General features: G+C 32.7%; 3 protein-coding genes across 5 annotated transcripts in view; 1 reads left to right on the forward strand and 2 right to left on the reverse strand.

The window, feature by feature from the left end:
* The window catches only part of shop (sulfite oxidase), a 73,492-nt gene extending 60,835 nt beyond the window's left edge, over nt 1–12,657 (reverse strand). For 2 of the 3 annotated variants that reach the window (XR_016315798.1, XR_016315799.1), the window contains exons 1-11: nt 12,390–12,657; nt 12,032–12,180; nt 11,589–11,700; nt 11,050–11,228; nt 10,566–10,719; nt 10,119–10,314; nt 9,560–9,691; nt 8,967–9,159; nt 7,598–7,798; nt 7,180–7,349; nt 5,903–6,915 (exon numbers count right to left, since the gene is read on the reverse strand). Coding sequence is in view for 1 of the 3 variants with exons in the window: in XM_089696883.1 (XP_089553009.1) it covers nt 6,784–6,915; nt 7,180–7,349; nt 7,598–7,798; nt 8,967–9,159; nt 9,560–9,691; nt 10,119–10,314; nt 10,566–10,719; nt 11,050–11,228; nt 11,589–11,700; nt 12,032–12,180; nt 12,390–12,415 (1,644 nt within the window). In the remaining 2 variants the exon portion in view is untranslated. Of the gene's footprint in view, nt 1–5,059; nt 6,916–7,179; nt 7,350–7,597; nt 7,799–8,966; nt 9,160–9,559; nt 9,692–10,118; nt 10,315–10,565; nt 10,720–11,049; nt 11,229–11,588; nt 11,701–12,031; nt 12,181–12,389 lie in introns of those variants that run through there. The other variant, XM_089696883.1, reaches the window with a different exon arrangement.
* Nucleotides 1,519–2,619, forward strand: PolZ2 (DNA polymerase zeta subunit 2). The gene has a single exon (XM_089696938.1). It carries the CDS (start codon nt 1,672–1,674, stop codon nt 2,251–2,253), a length of 582 nt encoding a protein of 193 aa, XP_089553064.1. The 5' UTR covers nt 1,519–1,671; the 3' UTR covers nt 2,254–2,619.
* Nucleotides 2,619–4,141, reverse strand: LOC149488152 (gamma-butyrobetaine dioxygenase). The gene has a single exon (XM_089696915.1). It carries the CDS (start codon nt 3,890–3,892, stop codon nt 2,660–2,662), a length of 1,233 nt encoding a protein of 410 aa, XP_089553041.1. The 5' UTR covers nt 3,893–4,141; the 3' UTR covers nt 2,619–2,659.
* Nucleotides 12,658–14,946: the final 2,289 nt, after the last annotated feature.

Raw genomic sequence — 14,946 nt, forward strand, 5'->3', positions numbered from 1 at the left:
TAGTTGGCCATATCGAGAAACGATTTCTTTCGAAACGATCTGCCCAAACCACATCATGATGTGGCCAATAGACATTCGAGCATTTCATGAAATGCGACCATTTCACGAAATGATCGATCATATCATGAAATGAGCAAATCTACGATATGGCCACGACATATATACTATGTGCGTCATTAATTTCTGACTGTTTCGAGATTTCGACATTAGGAATTTATATTTATTACCTCTATTGTTCGAACAAAAATAAGTTACCGCCTTTAAGAACTTGCCGACAATGTAAGTACAGTATTGTTTCTTAGAAAACATTTTAGGAGTATACGATAATAAATCTATGACTCACGTTAACACGTGTTTGCTTGATTGGTGTTCAATTATGATTTTGTGAATTCAATATTTATAAGAATAAACCTCAAACTCTTTATGTCCAATCAAAATCCGCCTAAGTCGAAATCCTTTACAAGTTGAAAACTCTATATAACTCGAATTTTTTGGCGTCTCCCTTGGTCTTTTGAACTACCGCACGAGCTGAGCGAGCGAAGCGAGCGAGTCGCGGCAGTGGCCGGCGTAAATATTCAAATAGGTAGCGAGGAGCGAAGCGACGAGCATCTTAGGTTAACTTTTGAACTACCGCACGAGCCGAGCGAGCGAAGCGAGCGAGTTGCAGCAGCGGCCGGTGTAAATATTTAAATAGGTAGCGAGGAGCGAAGCGACGAGCATCTTAGGTTACCTAACTTTTGATTTTTGAACTACCGCACGAGCCGAGCGAGCGAAGCGAGCGAGTTGCAGCAGCGGCTGGTGTAAATATTTAAATAGGTAGCGAGGAGCGAAGCGACGAGCGTGTTAGACTAACGTATTTCTGTAATATTGTATACAAGCTGTGCCGTGCGGTTTCACCCGCGTGGCTATGCTCCTGTTGGTCTTAGCGTGATAATATATAGCCTATATTACTCGTGGATAATGTAGCTTTCGAATGGTGAAAGAATTTTTAAAATCGGTCCAGTAGTTTATGAGCCTATTCATTACAATCAATCAAACAAACAAACAAAGAAAGTTTTCCTCTTTATAATATTAGTGTAGATAGTAAATTATTTTTTGAAAAATAAGGTCATAAAGAAGTTTCACTTCTTACGTGTGTACTCTAGTACACGCACACATTTTTTTTTATTTTTAATGCTGTGTTTTAATGCCATCGTTAGTTAATACTACAGGTTAATACTTTATGGTTTGTTCTTTTTTGCTATAAATATTTGTTTGTTTGTTAATTGTTTATTAACAATAAATAAAATAAAAATACTTATACTGTTTTGTTGCCCCCCCCATTCAAAATTATTTATATTTTTTTTCCATTATTAGTTTATAAACATTTATTATCGTTTTTTCTTCAATAAATAACGTTTGTTCGAACATATAATTGCCGTTTTATTGTTTATTTTGCAATTTTTAATTATGTGAATGTACATTTAAAAAAGTTGTAACATTTAACACTTCGTTTTTTTATTAATGGTCACCCACGCTGTCACTTTCGCTTGAAATCGTAAATATTTTGAAAACAAACTTGCTTGAATATTTATAAAAACATTATTGTTTTCTAAGTAAAAAATGAAATTTATATGATGAATACATTATTTTTCAATCATCAAGCAATAAACTTATCTAATTATTTCCGATATGGATAGCTGCGTTAGTGATATTATTTTGGAGTTTTTAGGAGTTGCTTTTCATAACGTTTTATATTATGCTTCCGTATATCCACGAAGCATTTTTGAAACAAGAAAAAAATATAGCGTCGTAGTATATAGGTCTATGCATCCAGAAGTAAACGAATATATAGATTTATGTTTGAAGAGTGCCGCGGAATGTTTGAAAAGTGGACAGCTAAAGCGTGTCGAGTTTGTTATTACAACTAATGAACATGAACCTTTGATGAAATTCGTTTTCGATTTAGACAATAATGATTTCTTTGATGAAACCTGCGACGCTTATTTAGTACAAGCTGAACAAAACATGCGAGCTTTTGTTTTAAATTTAACTACTCTAAGTGATAAGTTCAAAAGTCTTCCAGAAGATAGAAGTTTTATGATACTTTTATTTACAAATGAGTCTGCAGCTGTAGCCATGGCAACTAATCCAGATTTAGAAGAATTTCCAATGATAGAAATGAATGAGATGGTTGAATTTAAAAGAATATTGCCTATAAGGAGGATTGGTCTAAGGAACTTTAGTATTGATTCATATGTCGAACTTACATGATTGTTATATAGTATATATTGTTATATTACTTACTCAGACGAAATGAAGTTATTCAATAAGTGCTATGAAAAAGTTAAACAATCTGCAGTCGCAGAGTATATTGAGAATACTAGAAAAGGTTGTGAGATCTGCAATTATGGAATAGGTATATCATTTATATACCTACATGTGGTTGTAAAAATTATAATTGTATACATATATTGAAGATCAAAGCTTTCTAAGAAATTTCTTTAATATATTGTTAAAAATATTGTGTAATTAATACCTGTAATTAAGATTTTTGCTGAAATGGAAAATAATAAATTAGAGTTTGGATATAAGTAGTGCAGTGTTTAATTAAAACAGCCTTAAGAATGATATTTATATTTATAAAAATAATAATTACATATAATACAATTCATGTAGGCTACAAAATGCCACTATTAGGGGACAGTTTGACTTTTAAACACCTTAATCTCGAGTACATTTCGTCCCAATCAACATAAGCACCAATAAGCTTTCTTGTGTTATTCGGTTTATCTTCATATTTATTTCTTCCATGTAACAATCTTATGTTATCAAATACCAGTATATCTCCCTCGTTGGTTTTAAATTTCGCAGCAAACTTTTGATTTAAATCATGGAAAAGTTTATGAGCCTTGTACCACGGCACTACAGTATCCAAAGAGCCTGGAAAGTGATTACCCCTTTGAGGAATTGAGAAATTTATCCTTATTACTTCATTACTAGTGTCCAAACATATTACTGGGGATCTGTATAGCTTGAAGAACTCATTCCCATCTTCCACACCTATGTCACTCCATTCTACTTCTGTATTAGTTAAAAGTTTATATTCCTCTGAATAATGTTCTTTCATATATTGTGCTGTGTAATGACAGTCTGATAACAGGTTTTCTCCACCCTCGCTCTTGGTCTGTACGAGGTAATGAAGCATGTTTACACCGGGACAATATTCGTAATATGGCAAATCAGTGTGCATTTGTAAATTGCCAGACAAGTACGCCACATTACTCGTATTTGCAACATTCTGCACTATAAATTGGATTCCATAGTGTGTTTGTTTAGGGAAACCCACTCTTGCAATGATTTTATGTATTGCATTTTCCCTATTTGGTGTATTTTGAATAAATGCAACTCCATAAACAGACACATCGTATAACCATTTATATAAGGCTTCGTCACATGTCACGATTTCATTATAATCATGTTTGCCGCAAATTTTAAAAAATTCCTTACCATGCCATGTCGTCCTTTTCGGCCTATAAATAATATCGGTGTATTTATTTTGACTTTCAGGTGTAAAACTTCGAAGTTTCAACCAGTCAAGTTTAAAATTTGAAGTGTGTCCGTCGTCCCATGTGATTTTCACGGAATTTGCACCCTTAACAACTTCTTTTGGTTTGGAGTCGATGTTGAAATTACTGTAATCGATTATTCTGCTTCTTGCTGAAGTATGAAAACACTGTTCACACTGGCAATTATCTCTAAGCCAAACGTGTGGGAATTTTAAATGTTCACCATCTATGTGTAAGTTAATTGCATCGTGTGTACTTCTTTTAGATACATCATTAATATTGTACGGTTTGATAATTTGTTTTAATTGAGAAGTTGCACTTTGAAACCGCCTTAACACGTTCATCGCGAAGTGAACTCGACACGGATGTGATAATATGCTGAAGACTTCTCAACTAAGCGAGATAAAATAGACCTAACAATAAAATAGATAACGAATTGTATAACATTATTTAGTAAGTTACTTACTGTCATGTGATTTGCTAATAACGAATTTATTTGTATCTCATTGGTAGTAAATTTGATTATTTGTACCTTTGAACTTTAAAGACATGTAGACGATATTATTAACTACGGTACCTACTATATTTTCACTAATTACCTAAGAAAAGTATATCTTGGTTGAATACTGGAACCTGTTTAAAACTAGTCTTAAGTTGAAGGTGAAACCACCGCACATATCAACTTTAAATAAACATTATTGGTAAAATACCTAATATTTAAAAATAAACAGGAGTCTCCATAATTTCCTGAGAATTATAGTAATTGTAAAATATGCGAAAATACAAGAATAAGCTAGATTGTTTGTGATGTTAATAATGCGAAATAGTTCACGGATTCAGCGCTCAAGGATGATATCCAACGATGAAATATTTTTAAAATTGGTCCAGTAGTTCCTGAGATTAGCCTTGCCTAATGCCTAATTAAAAGTGTTCTATAGGCAATATTTAAGTAGATACCTACGCAAAAAGAGAGGTTTGCTTATACTTAACTATCTGCATTTTTTACGAGCACAATCTGAATTAAAATCCATATGAAATCTCGTATAATTCAATATAATTTTATTGTCTAGTAGTTAATTGTCTCGACTCCTGGGAAACGTTCTGCCTTTTTGCAGCATATCATATATTTATCCAATAGGCACACTCACATAATTTCATGAGAATCGGTGCAGCCATTTAGGAGGAGTATGGTAACTAACATTGATACAAGAATTTTATATATAGAGATTCCTAAGAGATATTTCTACCACCTAAAACACCATGTGTTAGCTTTTGTGTTGAAATTCTTTGCTATCGGAAAAACACAACCTATATCAATCTTTAAAAAAAATATAGGTATAATTTATCAACGTTGATAGAGATCTCTGTAACTGACCTTTTACCAGAGATGGCAACAACGATAAATATAAGTAGACCGTAATATCAGTATATTATTATTAGTCTGTGGTAATATTTTATTTATTTTCTGTTATTTTCAATGGTTGGGTTAACAGTGGTTAACAATAAAACACAAATATTACAAACACATCTTATTTATTTAACTGATAACAAATATAAATTTACCACTAGTTCATATAAATATAGGTTAGAATATATTATTCATGCTGCAAAGCGACGATTTATCACAATTACTAAATATTTTGTAGCATGCTTACATTGGTCTGACCACTACCTTACTTTAGATTTCATGATTCACATCAATGATTGCATCATTTCTAGACCTTAATTTAAATAAAAGAGTTGTTCACAAAAACTTGGAAGTCGAGTATTATACCTATACTTGGGATTTAATTCAAATCTTTATTCACCCTTGATCTTACTAATATTATAAAGAGGAAAGGTTTGTATGTATGTATGAATGTATGGTTTTCACGCCTAAACTACTGGACCGATTTTGATGAAATTTGGCACAGATAATCTTTAGACCCTGAGAAAGAACAAAGACTACCTTTTATTGTGAAATATGTACCACGGGCGAAGCCGGGGCGGACCGCTAGTTAGTAATAAATTATAACTTACCTATCTACTGATACATTTGGAATTTCTAATATCATTATAAACTTACTCTCTATACAAATAAATAATTCATCAAATGACCATGACTGTGCAGTGAGCAAGTAAAATTAAAGATATTGATTAACATTTTTATCATTCGAGTTTATATCTAAAATCAATTCTAAAATCTCACTCTAGATCGACTCTACTAAATTCTAATGTTTATGCCAACTGATAGTTCTCAGTAGCTGGTTATAACATGAGTAAGAAATCTACTTAAAATGACTATGGTAAAATTATAACGAGTATTGTAATTCACAACTTTTTATAGTGCAGGCCACTTATATAATGAGCTATACATAATATTATAATAAAATCGTAAGAAAGTGAAAACTGTACATTGAATATTTTTTTAATGAATACTTGGGACGTGATCTACAATTGAGATCGTAGCCAGAAATATAGTTTTTAGAATTTGTTTGTCTTTCTGTATTGCTAAATTCAAAAAGTACTGCACGGAGATAGCCGAGAAAGGACAGGAAATTCCACGGGAACGGGAACTATGCGGATTTTTCTTTAACTACGTGGCCGAAGCCGCTGACGGAAAGCTAGTATATTTATAAAATACTAAGTATTATTCCCCATAAGTCCGTCCATCCATAAATAGCGTCTTAGTGCCTAACTGAATACAATAAAAAATAAATAAAAACAAGAACAAATAAAATGAATGCCGAATGCCGGTCTTGAGTTTGTGCTTAGCCCCATATTTGGCGATTTATTTTTATTTTAATATCGATAAGAAAGCTTATAAGTAATTACTAATAAAATTTCTAAAAAAATGTGAGCAACTTAACAACTTTAATCTTACAAGTTAATTTTTTTAAATCTATGACCAGACGTAAATCGTAATTTATGTGAGCCATATTTGAATCTGCAAATCTGAGTTTTATTTTTATTTTATTCTAAGAGATTTTTTTCGCACTCCTACTGTTTAGTTATTGTACAAACACATAAATAAAATTAATGAAATATAAGGATAGTGATTGGGTATTATCATAGATATTTTCCAACTTTTGAATTATTTTTACTACATTTTTTTTACTCTACGTTCGTACTATGAATGACAAAAAGGACAAACGTTTGATCGAATCAGTCAAATCCTTTAAAAAAAGGGGATAAATATTTTTTCACATTTTGTACCATAGAACAAGGGATAGACACTTTAACCTATGTTCATTGTTTATTTATGTATTAAATTAATCTTTACTCTATGATATGCGTTTCCGAGTATCCCTCGAATGTTCCAGATATCGTCAAACTTCTCTGGTTGAGTGTTGAAGTTGCTATCCGTTGCTTTCACCCATATCTCCAACTAGAACAAATTTGAGACATTAAAAATTCAAGAGTTACATAAATCTTGTAATAAGTAGAACATCAGTAATTCATTTATGAGTTCTAAGTAATTTCAGTTCAGTAGATTTCTGCGCTTGAAAATAGAAGCCTGCTTATTTGTTATGCATACAACGTTTATAAAAGAAATTGGGCTTGTGTATGATTCTTGTTTTTATGTTAACTTGATCTATGAAATGAGCATAAATACGAAAAAAAAAAACAAACAAAAATAAAAAAATCTAACCTGTTTACTATTCCTGTCGACTGGTAATTGCAAGCTCCATAGAGTCCACGCATAGTGTCGACGATGAGGCGCACTGTGGGAGCGTAATTCCGCTTCGATCCAGTTTTTCCCAGCATCCGAGCTTATATCCACGCGAAGGATTTTAGCACCACCGCCGGAATATGCGTACCCTGTAAAGTTTTCATAGTTTTATAACCGCTTATAATACTGTATTACACCTATTATTTGTGATTTAACCTTTATTATGTCGTCTAGCATAAAAGTCATAATCTTATTTTTATAGTTTTTTAATGCATGTCAATATTATTTATTTGAAAATTCAAATTAGTCTGTAGATAACTGAAATAGTAGTTAATACATTTAACATTTTTGACCACAATTTATAAAATCAGCAGGTAAATAATATTCATAAACTTACCCTTCAGCTCAATATGTCCATCCTTAACCTCCACAGTGTCCCCATCGCAGGGAGAGCACATGGCAGAGGTAACCGGTAAGCTGTACACAGGCGGCGCGGTGCTGAAGTCCGCCGTCTCCCACGTCTTGCTGGCGTTGAACGAGCGGTAGTCCTGCTGGTGCCAGTGCGAGGGGCTCTCGTCGGTGGATATCGTTATGGATTCTGTAACAAGAATATGTATTAAAAATTGACTACTTCCACATCGATAGAATAAACTCATTCAACTTATTTAGGTGTTTTACTGAACGCATCGTTATTGTTGATAATCTAAGGTCACCATCGAATATGAGTATATTTTTCATTATTTAAACACTAGCGGTCCGCCCCGGCTTCGCCCGTGGTACATATTTCGCAATAAAAAGTAGCCTATGTTCTTTCTCCGGGTCTAAAGATTGTCTGTGCCAAATTTCATCAAAATCGGTCCAGTAGTTTATGAGCCTATTCATTACAATCAAACAAACAAACAAAGTTTTCCTCTTTATAATATTAGTGTAGATGATAGTTGAAAAGTTATGAAATGGGACGTCACAGCAGGTCCGTGCCATGTGCAGCCGTATCGATTTGTTGAATCGATCGCCTGTTTCTAAATGACTCTATAACTCTAACCATCTCTACGACTCTACACACTCACCAAATTACTTAGCAGTTAACACTGTGTACCTAACCAACTTTACCGCTTTACATAACCAATTGTTCGAAAAGGTATTTAAAACACTGTGTACCTAATCTACTCTACGACCAGTCTACAACTATACGTTTACCAAGCTGCATAAGACTACGCAACAAACAGACTCTAAATTACCGCTCTACAACTCTATACGCTCACTAAGTAACGCATCACTGCGCAACTAACCGACTCTACCACCGCTTTACAACTCTACACTTACCAAGCTCTTTAATACTGCACACTTACCAACTCTACCGCTGCTCTACAACTCTACAAGTTTATCAAGGTACTCTACATTGTACACCTAACCGACTCTACCACCGCTCTACAATTCTACAACTTTACCAAGGTACTACACTGCACTGTACACCTAACCGACTCTACCCCTCTACCAGCTCTACAACTGGCCGCTCCATCACACCACAGGACAGTTTTTTGGCATATTATGATATATTATGTAGTTAGATGTTACATATTATGTAATATTGACATGATTTTAAAAGAGCAACTATGGAGTCTTCTCCATAGATAGGTACTGCTTTCCGAATCGGTGGTAAATGTTAAAAATACTTATGTAATGACTAATGACGATTCGAAAGTGCTACTAAATAGTAGTCTAATTGAATAAATGAATGTTTGAGTTAGAGTTAGCTGTACACTCACCCAGCCACTTGACGCTGCGCACGGCGGGCGCGCCGGGCACGAGCGCGCGCAGCGGGTGCCCGTGGTCGGGCGGCAGCGGCGCGCCGTTCATGCGCGTCGCGAGCAGCACGTCCGCCAGCGGGTCCAGCGCCATGTGCAGCGGGATCGACGTGCTGAACTGCTCGCCGGTCGCGTCTATGTCCGCGCCCGCCAGCTTTACAAAGAAAAAATAAATTTTAAACAGGAAAATTAGCATGACTATGCAAATTTTTAAGGTTTCATCCCAATTATTTCACATATTAGATTCACTAAAAAAAAGGTTTCACCCGCGTGGCTCCGCATCTGTTGGTCTTAGCATGATGATAATATATAGCCTACAGCCTTCCTCGATAGATGGGCTATCCAACACCGAAAGAATTTTTCAAATCGGACCAGTAGTAGTTTTTGAGATTAGCGCGTTCAAACAAACAAACTCTTCTTCTTTATAATATTAGTATAAATGACCATTTTTAAAACATTCCTTAAGACTAAAAAATTTAAAACATTGCATCTCAGAAAATACACTTATACACATCTATATTTTTTCCAAAAAATAAGTATTACTACAAACTTACAATAACATGCTTCCCCTCAGTATCATTAGGATCCACGCCACAGTACAGCAGCACGTCTCGCAGATACACGCCCGTCCACGTCGCGTTGCTTATCGCACCGACCGTCCAACTCAACCCTTTCACTGGTTTCACCTGCAACCGTGATTATACTGCGAAATTATTATAATGTGAGCTATTTCTTTAAGCAAATATGTAACAGTATATATCTATCGTCAAAAATTTCATTAACATAAGCAAGGAAATGTTACGGTCCAAGGTTAGCTCCTTGTAGTACGCCTATTCTTAAATAGCACATAATAATTCAATATGTAACATGATTTCAACTCTACGATATAATTTACTAGAATTTAAAGAATAGGCTATATTTGAAACGTAACTACCTATTATAATTATTAATAAATTTATTGAAAGCAGAGTAAATTGCTAATGTCAACTGTATCAAAAACTTCATCAAGAACATTTTTTATATTAAAATGTATTTATTGAAACAAAACAACTTTTTTAATACCCGAAATATTTAATTTTGACACTTTTTTAAGATTAAAGGAAAAAAACATACCTTATTCATTTCACTGCGTCTATTTCCCGCGCACATTAAGGCAGCGCTCACTTCAACTTTTTTAAACTGCTTCTCCAACTGTGTCAGACTGAATTCGTAGCTTTTATTCTTAGCTCCTTTTATATGTATCTTCAATTTGTGCTTGCTCGGGTCTATTGGTGGAACCGGCATGTGTTGGCGAACGTAAAATAGATCGCTGAAAATATTAATGAAAAAAATAAAATAAAATAACAGAACACTAACTTAAAACCATATACAGCCTTATGTTGACAATGTTATTAATATTTATAATACCAACAAAAACTGTAGAATGGACATTGTTCTATAATGTTTTATTTCTTCTTTTTTCTCATAACATCTTTCGCTCAATCAATTTTCGAATTTAATAAATGAATGGTACTTTTTAAAGTAAAAATTGACTACTTGATTATTTTTAAAGATATTTACTTTGGCGTGTCGAAGTTATCTACTTGTTCATCTGCCGGTATCTCAGCATTAAAAGGTTTAGCCGTTTTGACTACAAGTCTTTTGTCTCTATGCGGTTCTTGCGCCCACAGTTCATCATCAGAATGATCTACTACATCATCATCATGGAGATTACCTTAAAAAAGAAAAAAAGAAGTTTAGGGATAAAAACTTTTTGTATTTTCTAAGTCCCCAGTTTGATGGAATTAATAAACATTGCATATATGACGATTGACAAAATTAGCCATGGCGATAAGTGGAGTAATCAATGCACTCATATAGAAACATTGTATCTCAGGAAATATAAGTCTATTCACTTTTAATATTTACTCATTATTCTGATAGAACTTTGCGTCCTGTCTTTGTCAATTTTACCCTCAAATATTTTAAACAATTGCAACATTTTTGCATTAACCCATTGTGAATGATCACTGCAAATATTTTATATCAGAAAAATAAACCTTACCAATTCTATAAGACTCCAGTAAATTGTACACTTGCTTTGTTCTATGCATGCCATAGACATTCCAAAAGGGCTCAATACTGTAGCCTCCAGCATTCAGAATCTGTTTCCCTCCAGGGTGTGAAGGGAGGAACGCCGTGACGTCATATACACCGTGTTTGTATGTGACCCAGAAACTTGATCTAATGGATAATTATTTAGAAATTAGTTACAGAGAAAAAAATTATTTTAATCCCTACGAATATTATAAATGCTAACATAACTGTCTGTCTATTTATTTCTTCTTCACACTTAAACCGATGAGCTGATTTGGTACATATTGTTGAGTAGTAAGGCCTGAGAAATGACAAAGGATAGGTTTTATCCCGGCAAACCTACAGGAACAAGAACTATGCAGGTTTTCATTTAACTTTACATGGGAGGAAAGCTAGTAAATCATTTAAAAACAACAAAACCATACCCTATTCATACTATGAATCATATAAAATTCATAGGCACACTGAAAATCTTATTTTTAGTGGTTGTAGGGTAAAAATATTTACCTATCAGCATGTTTGCTGACTTCTTCAGCTCTATATGTGGGTAAGTCTGGTCTTTTCACACCTATTTCAATGAGCTCTTCTTTTGAATTTTTTTGTTTCTTATCTATTTTCTCTGAAATAATTACATATAACATAATATGTTTAGTATTAGAAAGCTATGGATTAAATTTGTGCTAAAAGTTTGGTTTTATAAAGGTAAACAATTGAGATTTTATTATATGAAATACAATATTCAGAAATTTAAAAAATGTGCACCAGATTTTTTTTTCTCTTAGCACCTGGATAAAATAAAGCCTACATAATTGTCTGTATGATCTTACTGTATTTTTAAAATCAATCAAATCATAATAATAAAATGAGCACTATTAAATTTTGTGTTTTGTGAAAACAAGATGTGGGGTAGTGTTTCAATAAAAAGTAGGTTTAATAATTAATTAGAATACCTTTTACAGCAGATCCAACAAGCACAGAACTGAATACAATTGCTGTTGCTTTACCAAACCTAGATCTATTATAATTTCTATGTTCTTCATATTGATTCCTGACTAGAATCGGAGCAAATTTGATCAAATTGTTCTGTCTTAGAATTGTTCTGGAATATAAGACAAAATCACCAGTTGAGCATAATTATGTAGCTGATTGAAATATAAATGTTAAACAAACATTGGCAAAGATATTTAAATGGAATGTTTGCATTGTGTACGTATATATATTTACGTATGTTACAATATGTTTTATGTAAATTTTATCAAATTATCAATAGATATAGATCGAAACTTTAAATACTATGTGCCCGCTTACCTTAAAAATAAAGTTTTAAGTGACATCGTGGAAGTAAAATGTAAATATAAATCAAGCAATTATACGTCGTGACAAACAAGCCGCGGAATTACTGCAACCTCTAGTTACGGCATCACGGTATCTTATCACAAAAAGTAAACAGAGGAAAATGGTTTATTAACTAACAAGATAGATGATAAAACTGTTGCAATACATATATTATTATTTTGTTGCTTTTAATTTATTTTTAGTGTTGTGAACTTGTGAACTATGTTGTGAACTACTGCCACTGTGATTTGTCAACTGTCGGTTGTCATAAAACAGCTGTTCATATGTCACCATTAAGTCACATACATTGACAGCTGACATTTGACATAACTTTATATTTCACAGATGATATATAATATATTTTAATGTAATGATTACAGCAATTAAATAAATAATGTACAACCACAGTGTACAAAATTTTCTAAAATTAACTTAAACAACAATACCTACGCAATACACACATTTACCATAGTATTTACTATTTAGGATAATTATTACATTAAGCACTATTTTATAAAGTTATTGATAATCACTGTATCATGAAGACTGTATCTAATGATTTATAGGTAAACCAGAATCTGATGGCAATTAGGGAAATCAAAATTTTGAGTATGCAACCCTAGGGAAAATGGACTGAACGATTTTGATACTGCGTATTTTTATTTTGTCCTCAATATCATTAGTCACATTAAACAAGTGGATAATACTGTATTTAATAATGAGATATCCACGTAATATTATGTAGGTACTTATTACATGTATAATATACATATTACTTTTCTAAAGGTAATACATAATATTATGTATTTACACATACCTATATATTTTGAATATAATATGTATATCATTATGGCATGTGAAAATATGGATGTAATGATAATGCAGATCAAAACTTATTTACTATATTAATTAACGATTGTTTATAATTTTTTATAAAATAAAACAATAATAAAATAAAATCATGTTTATTTTCGTAAGTATTAACACATTATAAAATTGACTTGTACACCTTGGACTTGACAAATAGCCAAGAATGGAAACTCCTGTAATAAGTTTTCATAAAATTATATTTTAATTAACAAACAAAATTATAGTTACCTATTTATAACATTTTTAATTTAAAGTATCAAAACGGGTAAGTCCAACTTAGCAATAAAATCTTTCACGCGCTTTAAAATTGAAAATTGTGATGTGTTTGACCCTTCTTCATCGAATGTTTTTCTATACACATTGTAAACAACACCTCTTGCTTGTGGTCGCAGCGGTTTTATCGACATTTCGAAGATTTTGAAGACAAAATCCTAAAAATTAATCATCAACACAATAATTTGACAACCAATTTGATAGTTGTCAAATAAAGTTGCCACATGAAAATCTTTTATTTTTAAAATATAAATATGCCATCAGATTCTGGTAGACCTATACTAGCGTATATATTTTGTGGTCACAGTTGTGGTATAGTCGAAAACTATACGTGTGGTATAGTTCATGGTCATCAGCTGTTCATGCCTAAATTGTACATCAATTAATATGGTATCTTTTAGTGATGTGATGATTGATTCTTCCATTCTATCTTATCTTTTTTTTATTTCAAAGCCTATCGAGTGGGTTATAAAAAAAAAATTAAAAAGGATTTGATTAGGTACTGCAAAAACTTGAGATAAGACTTGTACACTTCTTGTACAACTTTGCACGCGGTCTATTGCCTTATGTAGGTACCTATGATGTAAAAAAAAGACGTGTGGCACGGCCGCGGTAATTGGTAAAGTTATTGCATAGCATGCCTTCAAGCCATACCTCCGTGTCCGTCGGAGTGGGGAGGTGAGAGTGAGGTTTTTTCGTTACGGAATTTCTCGATTCGGTCCCCGCGCTCAAAGCCCGCGATAAAATACATTATAAAATTATAGTTAACTACATTCATTAAATATATTTTTTTCCTTTTTAAGTTTTCAACATAATTGATGTACAAATTAGGATTTCAAATTATTATTTTACCCTTTACTTAGGAAATGTGCGCCGTAAGTTTCATTCTACAAACATTTTTTATGTTCTTAATGAGTTTTTGAAGACCTTATTCATTAGTTCCTGATGTTAGAAGTCACGTAATGTGTATCTATATGCACTCATGGTGCAACTGAGATTATATTTGACTACAAATTCAAATATTAAATTGTTAAGTTTTCTGTTCTTTAGATACTTATTGTTGTAAAATTGTTGAATTTAGAATTTTATCAGGCGCAATCTATACTAATATTATAAAGAGGAAAAGTTTGTAAGTATGTATGTAAGTATGTATGTATGTATGGTTTTCACGCAAAAACTACTGGACCGATTTCAAAAATTCTTTCACCATTAGAAAGCTGCATCTTTACTGAGCAACATAGGCTATATTGCATTTTCAAAAAAATTAGAGATCCTTACCAAAAATGCAATAATGTAACCCAAAGTGTAAAAAAATCCTCAATAAAACTTCTGTCATCGCGTGCGCTGCGGAATCTATTGAAGATAGAACAAAAAAATGTTCTACAGT

The sequence above is a fragment of the Colias philodice genome, chromosome 6 (assembly GCF_061535455.1).
Source record: "Colias philodice isolate Cphi_HAF_F1 chromosome 6, ilColPhil1 Martin Lab GWU primary, whole genome shotgun sequence".
Lineage (NCBI taxonomy): Eukaryota > Metazoa > Arthropoda > Insecta > Lepidoptera > Pieridae > Colias > Colias philodice.